Source organism: Galeopterus variegatus, unplaced genomic scaffold (assembly GCF_000696425.1).
Source record: "Galeopterus variegatus unplaced genomic scaffold, G_variegatus-3.0.2 Scaffold335, whole genome shotgun sequence".
In the NCBI taxonomy this organism is placed as follows: Eukaryota; Metazoa; Chordata; class Mammalia; order Dermoptera; family Cynocephalidae; genus Galeopterus; species Galeopterus variegatus.
Window position 1 is genome coordinate 230,313 of NW_007726446.1, and position 24,239 is coordinate 254,551.

The 24,239-nt window shown below is 40.5% G+C and overlaps 1 protein-coding gene across 2 annotated transcripts in view; it reads left to right on the forward strand.

The window, feature by feature from the left end:
- The window catches only part of MYO3B (myosin IIIB), a 393,995-nt gene that overhangs the window by 219,170 nt on the left and 150,586 nt on the right, over positions 1-24,239 (forward strand). For both annotated transcript variants that reach the window (XM_008567646.1, XM_008567647.1), the window contains exons 22-24: positions 2,590-2,669; positions 11,756-11,833; positions 14,714-14,919. In XM_008567646.1, coding sequence (XP_008565868.1) covers positions 2,590-2,669; positions 11,756-11,833; positions 14,714-14,919 — 364 coding nt within the window. The remainder of the gene's footprint in view (positions 1-2,589; positions 2,670-11,755; positions 11,834-14,713; positions 14,920-24,239) is intronic.

Genomic DNA, 24,239 nt, shown 5'->3' on the forward strand with positions numbered 1-24,239 from the left:
TTTCAAACAGCCCATCTTCAAGTTCAGAGGTTCTCTCTTCAACTTCCGCAAGTCTGCTGGTTAAACTCTCCATCGTGATTTTTATTTCGCTGAATAACTTCTTCAGTTTGCCAAGTTCTGCTACATTTTTTTTCAGGGCATTGATTTCCTTGTACATTTCCTCTTTCAGGTCCTGTATACTTTTCCTCATTTCATAATGATGTCTAGCTGAGTTTTCTTGTATCTCATTCAGTTTCCTTAGAATTATCATTCGAAATTCCTTGTCAGTCATTTCAAGGGCTTCTTGTTCTGTAGGATCTAGAGTTTGAGATTTATTAACTTTTGGTGGTGTACTTTCTTGATTTTTTGTATTCCTGGTATCTTTTTTTTTTATGTTTATTCATTGTGGCAGGGGGTTTCACAGCCCACAGGTTTGACCCTATTGACTGACTAAGGTGTTGCTGTTTGCCAATTGGTATGGCTACCTCCGTGACTGCTCAGTTGGCCTCTAGTGTCTTGTGTGTGTGGTTGCCTTGGGTCTTGGGCCTCTCCAGGGAGCCACCTCTCTAGTCAGCTTGGACTCTGCTGGGCTGCTGGATCACGGGGCGGTACCACAGGGTGTGTGGTCTCTGCTGAGCTTCCATTTCCCGTGCAGGACTTCTCCCTGTTCCGTGCGCTCTGGCCTGGTCTGCAGGATCACGCAGTGGCGGCCCCACAGGTTTCTGCCGAGTCTCCGCCTCGCTAGCCAGACGACTCCCCACTCTGTGTGCACTAGGCTGGGCTGCTGAATCTCACCGTGGCGGTCCCTCAGGGTGTGTGTTTTCTGCCGAGTCTCCGCCTCCCTAGCCGGACCTCTCCCCGTTCTGTGCGCACTGTGCTGGGTTGGGACGTGTCTTCTGCAACCCTCGTATATCAGCCAGGCCTTCAAGATCCTGCTCGGCACCACCTCACCCAGGAGGTCTTCCAGGTTTCTGCTATGTGCAGACAACCGGTTGCTCCAGGTGCCTTTGTAGCACTGTGTAGATCTTTCTCGGGACTTATCACCTTCCTCCTGGTATCACGGTTATTTGTGTACTTGTCTTATCTCCCACACCAGAGCGTAAGCTCCTTGGGGGAGGAGTCCACAGCACACAATTCACCTTTGAATCCCCCCGGCGTGGACCGATTCCGGCGCCCACCCACAGTCAGCTCTCCGGGAGGTTCAAGCAAATGCAGGAATGCTCCGGCCACACTATTCCTAACCAGAAATCGGTTAGGCGTTTTTCTGAACTGGTGGCGCAGAGATGGTATCTGCCTCCCGGTAACAGGAAGTTTACCAGGGGCTGGAGCCCAGGGTGCGGTGGAGTGACATTCGGCCTGGCCTGCAATTCCCTGCCCTCCCAACACTGGCCGGGGATGCCCCATGCCACCAGCCCCGCCAGAGAACTGCGGAGGGAATGGGAGGGGAGTCCGGTCCACAGGCCCTGGGAAGCCCCGCACTGGGGCAAGCAAGTGGGATGGCTCAGTGAGGAGCCGAGCCGGGCGAGGAGGACAGGCCTGGTCGAGCCGGGCCAGAGCTGCTTGCACCTGAGAAAATGGAGGCAGCCCCGGGGCCGGTGACTGGCCCCGTGTGGCAGGCAGAAGCTGGGCGGGCATCCACCCTGCGAGCAGGGCCGGGCTGGGGGTCACTCATGGGGCTGGGCCCGGCCGAGCAGCTCCCTCTCTGCCTTGTCGCCATCCCCATCCTCGGATGCCACCGCCTCGGGCTGCTCACTCGGTCCTGCGGCACAGCTTGTGCGCTTCCAGGAATCTTCTTTAATGCCGGCCCAAAGCCTCCGGAATTATTTTCTAGTTCATTGTTAGGTTATAGGAATACAACTAATTTTGTTATGTTAATTTTGTACCCTACAACTTTGCTAAATTCATCCACTAGTTCTAACACTATTTTTTAAATGTGGAATCTTTAGAGTTTTCTACATGTAGATCATGTTATCTATGAAAAGAGACAATTTTACTTCTTCTTTTCTGATTTGGAAGCTTCTTATTTCTTTTTCTTGCCTAACTGCTGTAGCTAGGACTTCCAGGGCTATTTTGAATAGAAGTGGTAAGTGTGTGCATCCTTGCCTTGTTCCTGATCTTAGAGGAAAAGCTTTCAGTTTTTCCCCATTAAGTATGATGTTAGCTATGGGTTTTTCAGATATGGTCTTTATTTTGTTGAGGCAATTTTCTTTTACTCCTAATTTGTTGAGTAAATTTGATACATTTTTGTTGTTTCTATTTTGCTTATGGAGCTAATATAAATTCATTTTATAAATTATTTTTAAATTTTTTATAATTTTTAATTGACTATTACAATTTATAATTTACATAATTGAAGTTTCAAAATTTAAAATTTTCAAATTTTTTAATTTTGTTTTGTTTTGGTGGCTGGTGGGTACAGGAATCCAAACCCTTGACCTTGGTGTTATGAGGCTGTGCTCTAACAAACTGAGCTAACGAGCCAGCCCTCAAATTTTTCAAATTCAGGACAGATCATTTGAAAAATTCAGAAAAATACACAAAGGGAAAATTGCTCATTATTCCATTCTCTAAATTTTTCTTCAATGTAAGTTCTTTGTCTTTTTTTCTCAGGTAATTTGGCCCAGACAAGAGCCAGAATAACAGTGGCCTCAAGATCCTTGCCTCCACATTTTAGCTCTGGGAGAGCCAAGGTAAGTAATAGATTTGCACCAAAAATTATATGAACCAGGGGGTATTCTTGCCCCAGGGATAATCCTAGAGTGGGCAGCATTAGTTCCCTTCATCTCGCCCACTGCTTGGGCAGTCTGGTAAAGAGATTGAAGTCATTCAGGATTTTGTGAGGAGGAGGTTAAAGTATAATGCTATCCAAATTGAGAAGGTATTTTGAGACTGAAGAAGGAATGGGCAGATCCATTTAGTGATCAGAGATATTAACAGGGGTGACTTACATACAGGAAAGCTGCACACACAGTAAAGAATTAGACCTCTACAGCAGATCAGAGTTCTGACTCTCTGCATTTTATTTATTTATTTATTTATTGCAGCAAAAGCTTTGTTACTAAAAATAACTTTAAGGAAACAGGTTAAGAAGCATAGATTGATAATATCTTTTACCAGGTGTTTTGTGATCCATGGGACAGGTGTCTTGTGATGTTAGTGCTCAGCAAATACTGAACCATTACTCCTAGGGGAAATACAGGGTAGGTTCCTGCAAGACTGTTCACAATGTTTTTTGTCAACTGATCAATACATAACCTTATTTATTTATTTCTGTTTAAAGTCACCTTATTTAACATACATTTTTTACAAACAATGGATTATATTCAATATTCTTTATATAAAATAATATTTCAATTGCAACATTTGGGTCATTGAACTCATAGCCAACAGCATTATAATTCATACCTGAACAAAGTTTATACAACTAATATGTTTTCTCCATGAGGAAAATCACAACCTTCTTGTCCTTAGGAACACTAGATAGCACTTTGGCATTACCCTTGGGGAGCCATTTTAAATAGCAAAATTACCAACAAAAACCACAAAAATGAAAAAAAGAATGTGGCACTTAAATAGACCTCAAAAAGGACACTTGTTTATTGTGTGAGAGCAGAAACAAAAAGGCAGAACACCCAGTTGGGCCTCAGCTGGAAACATGTGCATTAGGGAACTCAAGTTTTTCATGCTCTGTGTATGTCTGTGGATGACAATGAAAGCATTTGAGTATTGGCTTTGGGATTACAAATAAAATTTAGCAAGTAGGTGAATTCATAAATATGGAATCTACAAATGACGAAGATGGACTACATATTTGTTTTTTGGAGTCACTGGCTTCTACCAGATTCTAAGAGGGATCATAACACAAAAAGATTGAGGACCCCTGTGTAGTATTCTCTGTCAAACATATTTCCCTCCTTTCCTTGATTTGATTTTTGACTACTGGACCTTGCCAGGACCTGTTCCATTGACTTCCACACCCAGAATACCAGCACAGTGTTACCTGCCTCCCTGCACTGTCTATTATTGTTCTAACTGTTGGGGTCAAGGGAAAACTTACTTTTCACCCCTGAAGCTTCATTAATAAAAATCACAAACAATTTAGGTCAATATTAAGAAAAGACATAACAAATCTTATTATTTAACATGCTGGGAGGAGGCAAAGCACAGGGGAATCACAAGAGAGTAATTTCCTAATTTTCAACAGGGGTACAAAGCTTATATACCAGTGTTCATGAGAGAGAGGTGCGGGAAGTACAAATCCTGGAACAATGACCTGAGACCAGGTTTCTCGGAAGCTCTGGGGAGAGGTGTCCTCATAGGTAAAAGAAGGAAGGCAGAAGTTAAAAGTTAAGTAGAGACATTTTGCATGCAGATGAAAATAGTTCAAGTAATCTCATAGCTGCCCTCAGAAAGAATAGATAGTAGCCAAAGGAGGGGTGCCTCGGGGAAGCATGGCTGTTTGCATATACAGATGTAAATTTTTTTCCACAAAAAAACCCAGCCTTCTAGCTAATCTTGTTTTCTGGTCTCCCTGAATTAGCCATCTTCAAATATGTTGTTGGCATAAAAAGAAACAGAGACCAAATACATATACCAAGGATGTATTGAGCCAATATGACAGTTGCAACCAGGGAAACACATAAAATCTAGAAAACAAAACATAAAAAAAACCAACAGTGTTTTAATCAAACAAACAAACAAAAATCATTTCAATTCTTTTTCAGTTCAGTCCCATGTAATTAATTCTTGTTTTGTTGTTGTTGTTTGATGTTAGGTTAGCAATTTTATGAGTTCAGTTTTTTCATTAGAGTTAGAATTTTTACCTACTCCAAAAATTCCTTAGCAGAGGTCTGTATTCTGGAGTACTTGTTAGAGTCTTTTTATCCTTTTCATAAACATTCTTGAAGATGCAACAATTTAGAATTTGCAAAGAGCTTTCGAAAGGAAAAGAATCAAAATTAAGCAATTTATTGTGGATAATCAAAACACAATTGACAAAGAAATTTAGTTATTTCTATGGCCTACAACACTGCATAATAGCCATAATTATGACTGATGGCATATACTAAGACATATCAGAATTTTAGAAATTTTATATACAATTTTAGAACATATATTACTTATATATCTAAACATAAAGTTACATACTTTTGAAAGAAACCTTAAAGTTTAACTCAGTTTTTTTAAGTAATCAAAAAGACCTAATAAAGACACAGAATCTATTTCTTATTTTCTCCCCCCTTTTTTCCTGCAGTTTACTCAAAAGGTAAACACAAACTTTTTACCATTTTTTATTGATACTACATAAAAAATTTTGTTTGAAAGAGAAACTCAAATTTTATTTTTACACCAATGTATTATTAATACTAAACCTTATTTTAATAAATCCTTAAAAATATATTTATCCAATTTTACATACATTATCCAGATCAGGTCACCCTGAAAATGTGTTCCAAAGAGGGCCAGCAGACTTTAACATTTTATAATCACAAGAAGGGGTAAGAGTCAAAGGAGAGAGAAAGAAAAAGCCCCACCTAACTTCTCTGGCCTCTACGTCTAGGTCCAAATTTTAAGCAACATGGGAGTTGGGATGAGACAGTAGTCAGACCCTTTTATTCTTGGCAACAGCAACAGCAATGGGCAGGGCTAGAATCTAAAGACAGATGTACTACAGTTTTTGTTTGGGTTTTTTTTAACATAATTTTTCTGTCCTTGGTCCCATCTTTTTACCAAAGATATTTATGACAAGACTAATTTATTTGTAAAATAAATTTAGTCCCTGGCCTGATTATTTGCATAAAGTGAAGTAAGAATGGCTTGTCATTTAGCTCCTTTAAAACTGGCTTTTCTGGGACCTTTAAAAAGAATCTCAGACTAGACTCTTAAAAGCCCCTCAGGGACTAGGAAGCCAAGCCAAGGATTTGATCTATTTTTAAATTGTACCTGTACAAATTGGGTTAATCCCTCTCTTCTGGAAGTTCCTGTCAGAAAATGGCATTCTTTACTTCCCGCAATGCCGGGAATCTTGTAAAGAAACCTGTCGACAAGATACCAGGCCAGTCTTTCTCCAAGTCTGTTGGCTTTATAAAGTCAATCTTAATCCTTAAAAGCAATCTGATCATATCTGAGTTAGGAAATTACTCTCTTATGATTCCCCTGTGCTTTGCCCCCTCCCACCATGTTAATAATGACGATTCTTGGGGCTCCCAGAGGAAGGCAGCAGGTCTAAAAGGAGGTCATTAGAAGGGAAAAGAGAGGGTGGGGGCGGAGAAAGGTTGATAGATACTGTGATCTCAACCAAAAAGAGGGAGATCCAGGATCCAGAAGAAACTCACTTCTGCACCAACGAAGCCCTTGGAGTTGGAGGGCACGATGGGCCCCACTGAGTGGTTGGGAGAGTTGTTCTGGAGTCCCTTTGTTGTTGCTAAAATGTCTACCTAAAAAGAAACTGAGACCAAACACATACACCAAGAACTTATTGAGCCAATTTGATGATTGCAACCAGGGAGACACATAGATCAGGTCATCTTGAAAATGTGTTCAAGAGGGCCAGCAGAGCTTAACATTTTATAATTACAAGAAGGGGGAAGATCAAAGGAGAGAGAAAGATAGTCCCACCTAATTACTTTACCAGGTTTTAATTGGTTGTACATGACATATAGACTTGGGATTGTTACTAGGTTACATCCTACATGCAGGGATCAAGGGTAAGGGTAATAAGAAGTATTCTAGCTTATTTATGGCTCTTTGATGCCATCATGGCTGCTTCTAAGTAAAATAGTCTTATGATAACATTTTCCAAGACAGGTGGACATGATTACTGACTTATCCCAGACTTCCCAAGGTACTATAATTTAGCTGACCTGGTCAGAGCAGATTCTTTTGGTTATCAATGTCAACGAAACACATTTTGGAGTTTGTTGGTTAGCTCAGTTGTTGAGTGCAGCCTTGTAACAACAAGGTCATGGGTTCGGATACCCATATCAGCCAGGCACCAAAAAAAGAAATATATTTTGGGGTTTTTTGAGCTGAAGTATTTTGCTTTCCTATAAGAACTTGTCCATGTGAAAAGTGTGGCTTCTAGTATACGACATATATTTACATTATTGAAATAATAATAATGTATATGGGTAAGTTGGAAATGACTAGAGAGTTGCATTCACTTGGAATGGAGATGAGTTGAAAGTTCTAATAAAGGCATCTGAAAATATGAGGGGCAACAACAGCAATAAAACACACACACACAAAAAACAAACAAAAAACTTCATCAGTTGCTCTCTGACTTATCCAAGGTAAAATAACAGAAGTGGCCCTGGATGAAGCTGGACTCTGTAGGGGAGAAAAAGTAATACCTTTTCCTCACACATCATAAGGTTCATGGTGAGACACTTATAACAAAAGACAGATTAGCAAGAGAAAAGTGTACAAATTTATTTAATATAAGTTTTACATGCGGGAGCCTTCAGAAATGACCTAAATAAACATGGAAATCTGTGTATTTTTATGAATGGTTGAGCAGAAATGTGATTGGAGAACCAAAAGGTATGATCTGGTGGTAGTAAACTGGTGGGAACATAGCAAGGCGTGCTTGTTCAGATTCTTTTGGTGTCCTTGTGTGACATTCTTTACCTCTAGGTAGAGGGCAAGCCATCTGTCACATGAGGGTCTTCAGGGGAGAAGGGAGGGAGAAGGTCAGAGAGTGACCTCCCTAGGTCTTATGACCTGCTTCAGGGGAGAAGGGCAAGGGGAAGGTGGGAGTGATCTTCCTTCTTCCGCTGTTTTCTCAAAAGCCAGGGTGCCATATTTTGGGGTAGCATGTCCTGAACCTTATGAGCTCCAACACATTGAGCATCACTGCCCAGAGTTGGTTTTCAAAGCCAGTCTTGCTTTTCCATTCTGTGCTGTAGAGGCTTTTGAGAACAGTGATGCTGTGGGGTTTTTTTTTCTCCTTAAGGAATGATGTATCATATAACAGCAGTAAAAATTCTTGACAAAAGGCCTTGTCAAGGAGACAATAAGTACAAGCACTTCTGAGTTTTCAGGACGCAAATAGTGAGCATGTACAGAGACCAGGAGAAAATTCTTCTATTTTTCATTTATTACTGAAATCTAGATGTTTTATGGGACTTTTTGGAGTCTATGTCTTTATCCTAGATTAAATTTAGTTGATGGATGAGGCAAATCTTTTTAATAATGCCATGCTTTTAGACTTTGATTTTATAAGTTGTATCAAATCACGTAGGGTGGCAGTATATAATGTTTAAGAAGCAAGGTTTAGGAATCAGACAGAACTGGTTTCAGATCTAGACATGGCCATATACTGGCTGCAAGATTCCAGAATATTTATCTAAAACCTCTGAGCCTCCACTTTCTAAAATGTAGATAGGAATAATAATAGTACTTACCTCATGGGATCATTTTAAAAATTCAGTGACATAATATAGGCAAATAGTATGGTGATTTCACTTAGGAAATATTCAATAAATACTTTATTACTTAAGTTTTTATAACCCTCTAAGATTGCATGTGTGGAGACCATATGTATATGGAAGCTTGCTCAACGGCTGTGGGCTTGCAGTCTGTAACACAATGTGTAAAGCTTACTTGTGCTACTTTGATCGCTAACCAGCACCACTTAACAAGGAACCAGGCAGGACATTTGTCATGTGGGCAGAAAGCAAGCTTGCTCAGCTCCAATTGATTTACATTGTAAGTAGGTTTTGTAGGAGGAGAGTATACTGGGTTAGACAGACAATGGTTTTATCCAGAATATCATGTCTGCTGATCATTTTGAAATTGGTTTCATTGGAAGTATTTTTTCTGCCAATAAATAAAATATTTCCTTGCTGTGCTGCATGGGTGCTAGAACTCTCCTGCCATTGAACACAGTCTTGTATTCTTCATATTCATGATTACACTAAAACTAATCAAGCACGGTAATGATGGAAGGAGAATGAATGTTACTTGTTGCGTGTGTGCAAGGTGGTTGTGTTTACTAACAATTTTACTAATGAGGAAAAGAGAGGCTTTGAGAAGTTAAATAACAAGTCCAAGGCCACACAGCTAATAGGTGGAGGAGCCAGAATTTGAACCAGGTGCATCTGATTCAAAATCTGTGCTCTATATAGCATGTCACTCCTTGAGCCTCGGAAAGCTTTTCTAGTCTTTTTTTTTTTTTTTTTTTTTTTTCCCTGACTGAGGTAAAAACTTATGAGATACTTTGGAGAGGAGTTTTTTTTTTTTTTCTCCTTGTGAAATCCCCACCTTTGGGAAGAAGTATCTACTGGAGGATACCCCTAATAGAATCCACTTTCTGGATGGTTTCTAAGAGACTTTTTAAAAAAAATTAATTGGCTCAGGAAGACAAGCTCTTAGATTAGACAACAGCCTTCTCAGCCCTTTTGGTTTTGAATTTTTGTAGCTGGCTTTGGAGTTCCATGATAGGCCTGGTGCAGACAGTGGTCTGCTAGATTGAAGGGCTGAAAGAGGCAGCTTCTAGTTTGTCCTGTCTGAAATTCCCTCTTTTAGGTCAACTCCATGTTCGGGAGAACCTTGTGACTATGCAAATAACTAGAGATCCTTGACCAAACTGAGACCTTTCTAAATTCTTAAATTAGAAAATACTTGGATAGCATATCATTTATTCTGTAAAATACAGTCCTAAATATGAAGAAGATGAACTGAAACAAGCATTAGCATTTCCAGGTTGTATATAACGAAGAACAGGTTTTTACTTACATCCCGAGAGTTACTCTGTACGTGAGTGCAACGACAGGACTTAAAGTCATGCTGAGACACAGATGCTGGGTGCTTAGACAGGGGCTCCCACTAGCTGGGGCTCCCTCCTGCCTACCCCAGCCTTACAGCTTCTGGAGTGCAAACTGGTGCTTCATTCCGTACTTCTCCAATTTGCTGAAGTGGACCAGTACTGATCTTGAAAACGATACATATTATTCCTTTAAAATTGCGTCTCATCTGAATTAATGCACATCAAGGATTTTATGGTTATTAAATTCTCAAATGCCAAGGGTCTGCTGTATTTTCTAAGGGAGGGTAACAGATAAATCCATCAATACCTACTAATAGAGAAGTATGGATGAGCTTTTCAGCTATCTCATGTCTGGAGGGGCTGGTGCTCATTGGCTAATTTGAATAAAAAAGGAGGGAAATGACAAGGACAAGCAAAGTTCAAAGCAAGAGGTGCTCCTTCCGGGAGGATCTCTGAATAAAAGGAAGAGGTGGAGAAATTCCCAAAAGGGAGGTGTGTGTGTGTATAGGTCAGGTGGGGTGGAGCAAGAAAATAAGGAGAAAAAAGTTGAAGAAAACTCTCAGAATTTACAATTTAGCCAAAGGCCAACCTTAGTCAAGATCTTTCCTTCAGCCCTGATTAGCTTGCCCCAAACTTCACTAGCTCTGAGCTCTGTTTTCAAATGGGGGTGAGGAGGGGAAAGAAACCTCCAGTGTGGACCACTGCAATGACCATGGAAAGAGTGCAGTACCTCTCTGCAGCTTGGGGCAGGTGTGCAGTGTTTGTTTTCCCTTTTCTACTTAGTGCAGCCTTCCTTCTATACACAGAAGTTTTGGTCTCTCATCCAAAAAATTAAAAAGTCAGACCTACATGTGTTTCAGCTGCATATGAATGGACTGACGGCATCCAGTGTTCGGCCCGTAAAAAGATAACTGCACTGCCCCTGGTGTGTCTTCACTCAGGCCATACTCCTGCTCACGGTTTAGGTTGATTTTCTAGTTCTTGGTAACTTAGCTCCATGTTTTTTCCCTTTCTTAAATAAACTTTTTTCCTTTATCCAACCAAATTGAAGTGTTTCCTTCCATTTTTGCACACAGTCTCCTAAATATGCCTCCAGGTAACCCACATTATTCCCTCCTCCTAGCCCCTGCCCTTTAGTACCCATTATTCATTTCATTGAAGAAGGCTGCAGACATCCTTACCCCATGGGGAAGTGGCTGCCTGCACAACCAGTCCACCAAATGGAACCCATGTGCTGACAGCAGCATCTTCCAGATCAAACGTTTCTGCTTCTTACCCTTGTCACCTGTTCAGAGCAGATGGGAAGCCACCATGTTGATGCCGGTGCTGAAATGCCACTCATGCACTCTGCAAACCAAAACAGGAGTTTTGTTGTTGAGTTACAATAACGAAACGCAGCCTGCCTGCAATCGATCTCTACAATTGTTTTCATTCATAAATTTCTTCCAGTCAGCTCAGGTAGTTGGGATAGATGATTGGGAACAGGTGTATCCTACTGGGTTCCTGAGTGACTTGGTGCCTGAGCTCCTGTCTGCAGTGAGCACGTGGGAACTGTGGGAGGCAGGAGGGGCTCTTCAGCATCAGGGTCTGATGGTGTGGTTTGGCACTGGCCTAATTTCCTGTGGTACAACCTGGGCTTTGGGTCCATCATGTCTTTATAAAGGCCCTCATGGGACTTTGCCCAGTTTTCTTTTAAGAAATAGTTTGATTTCATTTGACATTACTGGAGAATTTAACAAGGGCCCATTAGAAGATGGAGAAGTATAGAAATAACACTGATAGGGATTTATGCTGAGACCATATGGTACTTCACAGATGTGGTCATGTTGCACATTCTTTTTTTCTTTTACATGTCTTTTAAAATTCTCCCCACAGTGTACGCTATTGTGTCCTAAACACCATGGCCCCTCAGATATTTGACCAAACAGCCTTTCGGATTTTGGAAAACCTGGAGAATGAGTTAAGTGTCTATATCCTCAAACCACTCTCTCCAACTTGTGCCTCCAGGTAGACACTCTGGAGGTCATACGGCATCCGGAAGAAACCACCAACATGAAGAGGCAAACCATGGCTTCTTACTTCCGGGTATGGACTCTTCTTGATCTCTATTATGCTTCTTTCCAGAAAAGACTTGCCAAGCCTTCCCATGAGAGTCCTGGATAGATAAAGCTGTTGAAACAAAGGCAAAGCACAAGAGCCAGTTAAGAAAGGTGGGGTATGGGGAAGGATGGAGCAGGTCAGGGAGACACTGGGCACACAGCCCTGCCCATCAAGTGTCCTGATTCTGTTAGCATTTGGGCTCCTTCTTGTCCTTAAAGCTACTGGAGTCAGCCAATTTTATAACATACTGAATAGTAAAGTAGTTAATAAAATTCCGGAAGGTAGCTTATCAAGTTCAGATACTGAGAAAATCTGTCTTAGCATTGATCTTATTTTCCTAGATTGAATTGACCCATTGCAAAACCAATTTGCCTGGGCCCTATTATTTCCCACTTCTTCCACCCCAATTTCTGATATTTCATCTAGTAAAATGCCTCCTTTGGGTAAAAACTTGTCTCTAGAAGGGTTCTGTTAAATGCACATTATATAGCAAAGATAAGACACATATACTCACACCATGCAATACTACTCTGCCATAAAAAAGAATGAAATTCTCCCATTTGCAACAACATGGATAAGCCTGGAGAAACTTATGTTGAGTGAAATAAGCAAAGCACAGAGGGATAACTACCACATGTACTCACTCATATGTGGGAGCTAAAAGAGAAAGAAGGAAGGAAAGAAAGACCACAGTGGTGTGTTGGACTTTCAGAGGGAGAGAACATACCTTGGGCTACAAAGTGGAGTTGGGGGGTTGGGGGAAGGGGAGGGAGGATGGGGATAATTAGGTGGGGGACACGGGGTACAAATGCAATTTGTAGTAGTGGGTATGCTGCCAGTATGAATCTGACATTCACATCTTGGGCACGAGGGGTGATAATCAACTTTGTATCTCATGAATATTCATAAACAAACAAACAGAAAGACACATACACTCTTGTACCAATTTTCACAGATTTGTCTATCTTCAAATTATAAAGCTTTAGGATTAGAAGCCCCTTAGAGATCATGTACCACTGGGAGCTAAGGTCCAGGTAACTTCATGGTATAGTTGCTACCATGAAGATGGTAGGCCAAAGTTCAAACTGATCTCAGGGACAGCAGAATAAAGTGGTGGATGGGGCTTGCATAGGAAGAGGCAGGGATGGGAGGTCAGTGGGTGGGAAGCTGGGTCATGAGCTGGAGGAGCCAGGCAGGCTGAAGGGCAGGATCTGGGAGCCAGCCCTTGGATACATAGGCTACACCATGGATAGAAGGCTGCACAGAAAGCTCGCAGGTGCAAGAAGGATCTAAAGCCAAGAAGTTCAACCTAGCCAATTGTGCTTCAGAGGCAACCAGAAATGGACTCAGGGTATGAATTGCAGGGGCCCCAGACCTCTGAGTCCAGCAGTCTATCCATGCAGTGATTCCTGCTACAGCATCTCTGGCAGGTGGGCATTCAGCTCCTGCTTCATCACTTTGATGTTGGGACATTTCTAGTTGCTACTTATTTCTTATCTTGAGACCCACTGTGGTTCTATCCCCGTTAGTGGCTGTATCCTCATCCTGCTAGCAACACTTAGGGTGTATGTGTGTGTGTGTGTGTGTGTGTTGTGTGTCTGTGTTTTCCAACAAGATTTGGGGGCTCTATTGACTCTGGGAAGTCATCCTCAGGATCCTAAAACCCCCACCCCCACCAGCAGAGAAGCCTCTGACTTAACAGTGTTTCAGAAATGTACCAATGACAACAGTTTGGTGTCCTCAAAATACTGGTTCCCAAATGCTAAACCTGAAAAATAGTGTACCTTGCTTGGTAAGCTAGATAACACCAATTTTGATCAATGGGAGGAGTGATTGTGAAATCACGAAACTGATTTCCTGCATGGTTTGTAATTGCCCCTGAAGGCATGCCCGGAAGAGGAGCTCCAACAAGTGGACGCCCATGAGGGACAACTGAGGCCTCCCTGCACAAGTACCCCTCTGGTTTTCCATTCTTAAAAGAAAAACTTTAGACAAATTAAATTTAACAGCATTTAATTGAGCAAAGAACGATTTGTGAATCAGGCAGCCCCTAAAATGAGAACAGATTCGGAGGGACTCCACCGCTGCCACGGAGCGGACTAACATTTATAGACAGGAAAAGGAAAGTGATGCTCGGAAAAAGGAAGTGAGGTATAGAAGAGTCAGCTGCATGTAACTGGCTGAGACTCGGCTACTTGTACCAGGAGTAGGTTACAGTCTGTTTGCACATCAAATTAGGTTACAATTCACTAGTCTGAAGACACCTTTAGGCCAAACTTAATTTAACAGCGTGTTCTTTCCTCATCTTCCTCTATGAGAGCCCCAAACAAGCTGCTCGTATCTGTTAGTTGATGTTCATAATAATCTTTTTCTCCAATTTTCTTTGCCCTCTTTCTTTATTTTTCTTTTTTGTTCCACTACCTTATTAACAATAGTATCAGTAGGATTTGCTTTGACTTGCTGGTCGTTTTTAGGCCAAAGGAGCAACCAACCCTTCTCCAAAACCTGAACATTTTAAATTATAGGCACAGTTTGTGAAATACATTTTTTTTTTTTTTGCCTTGGAATACCAGAGATGAGCATTCTAGTTCTGATGATGGAGTTATGAGGTAACCTAGAGCATGTTCTTAGCTAAGTTTCTGCCACATGGGGATATTGCTTGGCACAAGGTCATGTTAAAGAATGCTTTGAATCTGCAGGCAGCTGTAAGTAGAACTTAACAGTATCATTTCCTATTGCCGATTTCATGTTTTGCCTCAAAGAAGTCCATGAGTCATTCACAAGCCCCAACTGCTCAGGCTTGTGTTGTAATTATCCATTGCATTAGTGGTAACCTCATTTCATCTGTGTTTTTCTCCTTGGTAGTATTCTCTGATGGATCTGCTTTCCAAAATGGTGGTTGGACAACCTCACTTCGTGCGCTGCATTAAACCCAATGATGACCGAGAGGCCCTGCAGTTCTCCCGAGAGAGAGTGCTGGCCCAGCTCCGCTCCACAGGGATTCTGGAAACAGTCAGCATCCGCAGGCAGGGCTATTCCCACCGCATCCTCTTTGAAGAGTTTGTGAAAAGGTCAGGCCAGTATCTTTAGAAATACGTTATCGTAAATAAAGCTCTACCCTTTTGTCCCCTGGGTTGCTCCTCCTGCCTGCTTCACTGCACTCGTGGAATTGGCGAGTTACCAGCTACCATTTACTTGCTTAAATGTTGCATTCGTATTATTCGTCAACTAAAGTGCAGCAATCTGGAGGATAGGTTGAGCTTCCTTCTGATCACATTTTTAAAAATGCCCATATGCGTTTATATGTTATAAACCCTTAGGTCTCAAATTCTCCAGATGTTTAGTTGTTATGAAGAAAGTATCCCTCCATAAGCGGGGCAAGATTCTGGTGGATTTGAATGTATCCAAGCACTCACTCCTCTCCCGGGGTCTGGCATGATGTAACATGATAATTACACTTACATAGCATCTAAAATGTCCTATGAGTATAGGATATTTTAGGACACTATCTTAAAATGTATAATCTCATTTAATCCGTAGAACAGCCCTATAAACTAGGCTTTATTATTATCCCCATTTTATAGGTGAGGAAATTGGGGCACACAAAGAAATTAACTGACTTTCCCAAGGTCCCACACTGGTAAATGGTAGAGGCAGGATTTGAACCCAGGCAGTTTTAGCATCCATGCTTTTAATCTCCTTGACCCACTGCATTCAATCAATATTTATTGAAATAAATTGCATGGAGCTTTCTAATCCCAGAAACTGCCCTTGCCTAAGAATGAAATGCTCTTTTCTGCACAACTGCCAAAGGAATGCCCTCTGTATGCATGTGATTACAGGGGAACTTTCACAGAATATTCTGTGAAGAAATGAGGAACAACATTAACAAAAAAAACCACCTCTGAGAAGCACTGCTGTCTGAGGATGCCCAGAGAGGAATATTAAAATCCATTATAAAATCTGCCTCACCCCATCAGCCATATTGGTGTCTTTTTACCTCCATTCTGACATTTACCCAGGGTCACTTTTCCAACTTTTTCTCAGGAGAGAATGGATCCTAAATATGGAAGCTTGCTTCATCAAGTTTTCCAAGTTCTGCTAAATTCCATGGGGAAAAAAAGGCAAAAGAATTTTCTAGAAATGAGTGCTTTTAAATTAAAAATAAGAATGAATGGCTTTTTTAAAGACTGTATCTTTGAGCTTCTTTTTTTCCTCTTAAATTTGGAGGTGGAACAAGGGGAAAGAAAAGATTATAGCTCATGAATGTGACTAGTCAAGTATTTTTAGCAACAAAGTGCTGAATACATAAAAATATTTAAGAAAACGGGTCAAATGCTAAACAGATTGGCATTTCTTTGTTCAAAATCAGAAAGCCATTAGGCAAGTATGAACAAGAATTTCAAAATGTCAGTAAATCTGAGGATATCAAAGATTTCTGAGTCAACAAGTTAATTGGTATTTTGATCCTTCTGAGAAACTTAACAAAATGAACGAGGTAGCAGTTTTCCCCCTTGATGTTATTCAACAAATAAGTATACTTCTTATGTTCCTGTTCAAGAGTTCTGTTTTGTAAACTCTTAGCAGGAAATATACAGACAAAACAAAGGCAGGGAACAGAACCATTCAAGGTTTATCAAGTGGAGGTGAATAAAAGACTTGTTTAATGTCACTCTTTACATTTTTTCTTTTCTTTTTTGTATTCTCTGGAGTTCAGGACTGAAACCCTGACATGCATACTTGAAAGGTAGTGTTCTTGGGACTATGTTGTTGGGTTCCAGAACGGGGAAGAACTCCCCTAATCCCCGAGTCATCCAATTCTGCAGACTTGGTCAAACCTAAAATGCTTCCTTGCCTCTGTCATCCCTGAATTTTCTGGCAAAATGACTTGGTAGTACCCTTTCCTTATCCTCCAATCATGCCTTTGAGGAAGGGGATGTCTCCAGCACCTTTCATCAGTGAGGCCAGATGAGTTGGAAGTCTTTATCTGCTCTCAGCTAGGCATAAAAGGGGCCACCTGGAAAATGCTGGGCAGGTGGTTGAAACCTGCTGTAATACATACCGTTGAGGGATATCACAGAAAATCACTGTGAACATTTATTGTCTTCGTGGCCAGTGAACTCTGACGCATAGTCTCTCAGAAAGTGTATACCAGGGCAAACATATATGAACACTGGAGCAAGCATATATGTGTTGGGATGTGTTCTGGAAAATATGTAAAGGATAGGGCCAAGTCTAATAGTTTGTTTATTAAACTACTGTACTAAATAGTGCGAGTTGGTGAGGAGACCTGAGTTCCAGTCTCCTTTTTGGACATAATATATGGCAAATAACTCAACTTTTCTACAAAAGAGGCTTCTTCACCTGCATGGCAAGAAGGCAGGAAAACACAGAGCCCACATCCTGAAGATTTTCAAGGATTGCATGTATGCTGTGCCTTACTTAGCCTCCAAGTCTTCTAGAGGCTCTTGTCTTCCTCCAGTTGGGCTCTCAGGATAGAAGACCTGCATCTACCAGGACCTGATTCATAACAGTTGTTAAATTGGCATCTGTTGAACAAAATGAAACTCTTCCCTCTTCTCTTTCATTGGCATTTTCCATTTCTTTTCATGAAGACATGGAAAGCCATGGTGCCCTGATGTCTCCTTTGTCTTACTCTCCCTTCTAATACTCCACTTCTTCTCCAGAAACGAGGAACCACCTTTGATTTCTCTCCTCCTCACTTCCTTTAAACAACCTATCACTGGGTCCTGCTGACTTTACCTGCTGGAGTTTCTCAGCAAAGTTCCCTTGGGAATCTTCCATGCCTTCTCCCAGGTCTTTAGTCCAGGCTTTTTATTATTATTATTACTATTATAATTAACAGCTTAATTGAGATCTAATTCACATATGATAAAAGTCACCCTCTGAAAGTGTACAATTCGGTGAATTTTAGTATATTGACAGAGTTGTGCAGGCATCACTACCATCTATCTCACAACATTTCATTTCCTAAAAAGAAACCCCATACCCATTAGCCCTCTTCCCCTTTGCCCCCAACCCCATCAGCCCTAGGCAACCAAATAGTCTAAATTCTGTCTCTATGGATTTGTCTGTTCTGGATATTTCATATAAGTGGAATCATACAACCTGTGGCCTTTTGTGTCTGGCTTATCCCACTTAGCATAATCTTTTCAACATTCATCTACATTGTACTATGTATTGGTATTTTATTCATTTTTATGAATGAATAATATTCCATTGTATGGTTATATCACATTTTGTTCACTCACTCATCAGCTGATGGACTTTTGCATTGTTTCTACTATTTGGCTGTTATGAATAATGTTGCTATGAATATTTATGTACAACTTTTTATGTAGACATACACTTTAACTTCTTTTGGGTATACGTGTCTGAGTAGAATTGCTGGGTTATATGGTAACCTTATGTTCAAATTGGCTGCATTGGGCCGGCCCGGTGGCGCACTGCTACAGTGCGCCACTTGGGAGCGCGGCGGCACTCCCGCCGAGGGTTCAGATCCCACATACAGACCGGTTCCCGCTCACTGGCTGAGCGAGGTGTGGGCGCAACACCAAGGGTTGCGATCCCATTGCTGGTCCGGTCCGGTACGGGCGCGACACTGAGGGTTGCGATCTGTTGCCGGACACGAAAAAAGACAAAAAGGAAAAAAAAAAAAATTGGCTGCATCAGTTTATATTCCCACCAGCAAAGTTATGAGAGTTCCAATTTTTCCACATCCTCAGCAACACTTGTTCATCTTTTTTTATAATTTTAGCCATTGCAGTGAGTGTGAAGAGGTTATCTCATTGTGGTTTTGATTTGCTTTTCTCTAATGATTAATGATGTCGAGCATCTTTTCGTGCACTTATTTGTCATTTGTATGTCTTCTTTGGATAAATGTTTATTCAGATCCTTTGCCTATTTTTTATTGTTGATGTTTATATATTCTGGATACTAGTCCTTTATCAGAGCTCTGTGTACATGATTTACAGATATTTTTTTCTCATTCCATGGACTGCCTTTTCCATTTCTTGGTGATGTCCTTTGAAGCATAATAGTTTTTAATTTTGATGAAGCTCAATTTATTTATGTTTACTTTTGTTGCATGTGATTTTGGTGCCTTATCTAAGAAACCATCAACTGAATACAAGGTCACAAAGATTTACTCCTATGTTTTTGCTAAGAATTTTATAGTTTTAGCACTGATATTTTAGATCTGTGATCCATTTTGAGTTAATTTTTCTGTATGGTGTGAGGAAGAGGTCTAACTTTATTCTTTTGTATGTGGATTTACAGCTGTGCCAACACCATTTGTTGAAAATATTATTCTTTCACCCATTGAATTGTTGTGGCATCCTTGTTGAAAATCACTCGACCATAAAGATAAGTGTTGATTTCTGGACTTTCAATCCTATTCCATTGATCCATGTCTTTTCTTGGCCTTTTAAAGCTATTTTTTCATCATCTTACCATGGTTTCCTAAATGAACTTCCTGCCTATTTCATTCTCCAAAGAGCCACCAGACTAGAATTTATCTAAAATTCCCATCTGAGCATGTTGCTTCCTTCTTGAAAAAGACCATTCAGACCCCAACTGAGTGAGCTTTAGTCTCTCTGCTTGATGTAAGGAAATTTATCAGATTTGGCTCCTGGTCACTTTTCCAGTCTCTTCTCTTTCTCCCACCCGTCAGATCACACTCTAACCCAAGCTGAACTACTTGGAGCTCCCTAAACACCCTAAAGCAGTTCCATTCTTTTGTGCCTTTGCTCATGCTATGTTGCCTTAATTTACCTTCTGCAATGCCTCAGTCTGCTGACTCAAGAAAGATAACACCTGCTCATTCCTTAGGACTTTGAATAGGTATTATCTTCATCTTCTCTGTGATACCCTCCTTGACATCCCCAGACTAGATCTGGCGTCCCTCTGATGAGCTTCATTCGTAACATTTACTACATTGTGGAGGAATTATCTGCCTTTCATCTCACCCTTAATTGCCTGGGAGGCGGGGATATTTTTCAGCCTACTTTATATCTGTACTGTCCAGTGGAGTGCCTGGTACAAATTAGGTGTTTAATAAATATTCGTTGAGTTGAATCAAATTCTTATCCCTTCTCCTTCATCACCATTTTCTTTTACCATCTCCTGACTGACCCTTTGGTCCTTGCTCTTTTGAAGTACATGACAGATATTTGGAACTGGCTTTGTTGAGGTTAAGTTTCACTTATGCTGTAATGTACAACCTAGATTTATAGAGCATAAGTCATAGTAGCTTTTTATCAATAAAAGGTAAGAAACCTTAAATAAGTTGATTTTAAAAAACACTGTAACACAGTGTGAGAATGCAATTATTAGAGGTTAATACACGGAAACCATGACTTGACAAGATTGCCTTCCTTTTTTCTACAATGAAGAGTGATTGTTCTGGGAATCCATGAAGAGACCAGCTTTATAGGATAGGGGAGACTCTCTGTTCTGGCTCCTGTTCCAGCCTCTTCTCTCTCATCTCCCCACTCCAGAAATAAAAAGGAACCACTTGAAGCTTCCTAACACAGCATAAATACATTTTATGAACTTGGTCTGTTAGTCAGGAATCTCTCAATGAGTGACTGAAACTCAACTCAAACTAGAAGCAAAAATTAAAAGGGGACAATGTATTGGATTATGAAACTAGGAAGTTCAAAGATACGTCTGAATCCAGGGCATCAAACAGTTTCACCAACCTACTGTCTTTTTCTCTTTATCATCTTTGTTTTTCTCTCTTTTGAGTGTCTTCTCAGCCAAGCAGACAGACCCTCCTAATATATTGGCAAAGATGGTCCCTGGAAGCTCCTATAGGCAGCATTCTATAGGCTTTGCAACATCAGCAGCAAGAGAGTTTCTAAAGTTATCACACAAGGAACTCTCTGATTGTCCCAACATGGATCACGTGCCCATCCTTGAACCAATTACTGTGCACAGGGGCATGATTGGCAGGACCTTGGGTCAGGTGCCAGGAATGGAGTCACCTCCACTTGAACCATGGCCTGTTAAGGAAAGAGAGAAGGGGATGAATAGGCCAAAACAAAAGGCATCCATTACCCTTGTTTTGACCATTTTTTGCCCTAGAATCAAGTGTAACAATGCAGAAAGGTCCACCCCATCCCAGGCATCTGTTTATCTTTAATTTAGAATTTTTTAAGAACAAAACTTTTGTTGATAATAATTGAATGTTAACTTTGGAATAAAAACTATATACAGTTTATTATGGTTTTAACTTGAACAGCTTTTTTGTTTGTTTTATTTAGTTTTTACACAACCTCACATATTATACAGTGCTTTATTGAAAACAGTTTCCAGCTCTAGGACATTAGAAAAAACCCAGTGTATCCTGTCCCAGTTTGAATTAATCATCTTGAATTTGACACATCTCTGATTTTCTCAATGTGGTCCATGATCCTCTTTTCCCACATAAGACCTTGCTGTATGTCACTTTCCTTTGTCGGGGTCTCTCTCCCAACCACTATTTGTACTTTTAAAACAGTTTAGTAATTGCTTTGCTCAAGAAGACTGCTTTTTCCTGTTCATACTGCAGAATTCTTGCCATTATTTATTATTCTCTCAACAAAGGCTTCTTTCTGTTTTTAGGGGTCTTCAGTTTTTTCTCCCTCCTGTACAATCTCTGCATTAAGTTGCTGGCCAGCTACCTTTGGGTTCTGAATTCACCTGCTGCTTTCTGCCTCTTTGGGGTAATAAAAGGAAGTGCCCCCCACCCCATTCTTTTGGCAGTAAGTGTAATGTTCTAAATGGGATACAAGCTGAGTCAGATTCTCTCTGTGAGCAAAGTTATGGACTCTGTAGCACTCCCATGACATCCTCCATGAGGGTGGAAACTCAAACATAGCATTTCATGGCTAGCTATCCAACCAAACACAAATATTCCCTAATGTTGACTCAATAAACAGATTGTTTGCCCTCAGAAAGATTCTAATAGGCCAGTCTTCTGCCTAGATCCAGCTACCAGGGTTCTGGAAGTCCAGTGGAAAAAGAGAGCTGAGAGTCTCAACATTAGGTATATACAAGCACTCACTTAACTCTCTCTGTGATTCAGTGCCACTCAGCTCTGGATGATTATAAGCAGAAACTTTCTATTCCAGAAAATCTACCTCTACAGTTGGGGAGGAAAATCTGGGGATATGATTGCTTCTCAATTAACTTTAAAGAAATTCTCCTGTTCTAGATCCTTTACCCCCTTCAGAGGTTTCCGGGTCTGTCAATTTTTGAGTCTTTGCAGGGAGGGTGTGTGGTGGGGGGAGGGTACTACTTGGTTATTGCAGGGGTCAGGGGAAAACTTCCCTTTCATCTCATGAAGGTTTACTGAAAATCAACTGACAAGAAGCAAACAGGAGAAAAGAATACAAATTTTATTTTAATGTGTATAGCATGGGGGAATCACAGGAGAATGATTGCCCGATAACCCAGTGGGGTACAGATTCTCACATACTCTTCTTCGTAGGGGAGGAGGAAGAGGAGATGCAGGAGTAAATGATTTTTAGGGGGATTCAATGGGCTTGGAGAACATATGAGGCCTGGGACAAAGTTTATTGGGCTTACAGAGCAAACAATGGTAAATGATTCTCTTTGAAATTCTGAATGAGACCAAAATAGAAGACAATGGTTTGTGACAAAGTCTGTTCAGGTACATTGACAGACTTCAGTCTTTCTTCCTGCAATATGAGTTACATTAGTGAAAACTAAGGGAAAGGACCAGAGGTAATTGCTTTCTTCTTTGGCGGGTTTGGACTTCAGGCAGATAAGGGAACAGCTCCATCCTGTGCTTTGGAGAGTGACAGAGGATTGAGAGATGGGCAGGGAAGGCCAGAGTGACCTTGAGGCTGCTCCTTCAGAACAGCATGTCAAAGTGCCACATTTTCAGATGCTGGTCTCTGAGCCCCAACAGTATAAATCAGGTTGCTTCTCATCTTTCCCCACTGTGACTTAGGGTTCAGCTTTCTCAGGAAGACCAAATCTGTTACCAATTTTCCATCTGTTTTTTTGCTACCAAATCTTGTCGTGCTTAAATTCTCTCCCTTTCTTATTTTCTTCCTCTTTGTCTTTACAAAGGATTTATGCTTTTTAAAAAATCCTCTTGCTGTCAGTTTAGTGGGGTTTCAGGAGGGAGAAAAAGTAAATGTATGTACTCAACCCACCACCTTTACCCAATCGTCCTTAGAGTGTATTACCTGTTTAAAGTATGAATGAAGAAATTTAAGAAATATGAAAAATACAAAAATACAAAAAAAACTATCTAATGTATTGCACAGTTAAACTTTCGTATCCATGGGGTTAGCATCTGCAGATTCAACCAACTGCAGATCAAAAACAGTACAACAACAAAAAGCAATACAAATTAAAAATACAGTATAATAACTATTTACATAGCATTTGCTTTTTATTAGATATTATAAGGAATCTAGAGATGATTTAACATATACAGGAGGATGTGCCTAAGTTGTGTGCAAATACTGGGCCATTTTATATTAGGGACTTGAGCACCTGCTGATTTTGGTATCTAAGTGGATCCTGGAACCAATCCTCCGTGGACACTGAGGAAGAACTGTACATCATGCTTCTTGTAATTCAGACCCAATTTTCTTTTAAGTTTTGTTTTTACTTCCCTCACATCATAGTTTTGCATACCACGATGTAGGGAATTTCCAACTAAGAAAGACCACTTGTCTTTTATGTGGGATTTTGTATACTGTAATCTTGGGACTATTTGAGATCTACCTAAAGTGAATAATACCTTAAATTTTCTCCTTTTCAGATCTTCCCTTTCAATGGTTTAATAGTCCTGATTATTCTTTTCCTATATTTTCTCTTTGTGATTAAAATTAAATTAATAAAGGGTTCTAAACTTGCAGAATTCCCTGCAGTGTCAAAGAGAATATACAACTGCATAGAAGAATTAAAGTCTTGTCTAAATGTGTGGCTTAATGAAATGGACACTAGTTTTTCACATTCATTGAAGGGGGGTGACCCTCTCAGCAGCTTCAGAAACCGTGATTTGTTCCAGCAATCCTGCTGTTCCTCAAAATATTTTTATTCTGAGCTTCCTTCAGACCTAAGCACACAATTATTTTACTTAACTTACAGAAACACCTAGTTTGACCACCTTATCTATTAGACTTAGCTCTGAATTAATCTTGGCTATTTCCAAGATTAATTGGAACACACACACACAACAATTTACCAACTCTGAATATAATTTTTAAATAGAAGCTCAGATACTGATTCCAATGAGTCCCCTAAATGTTTGTGGGATGTAACCTCCCAAGGTGTTGGGGAGGGAATGGTGTTTGGAAAGGAACCACATTTATTAGGATATATTAGATCTGTTGTGATTTTTTGT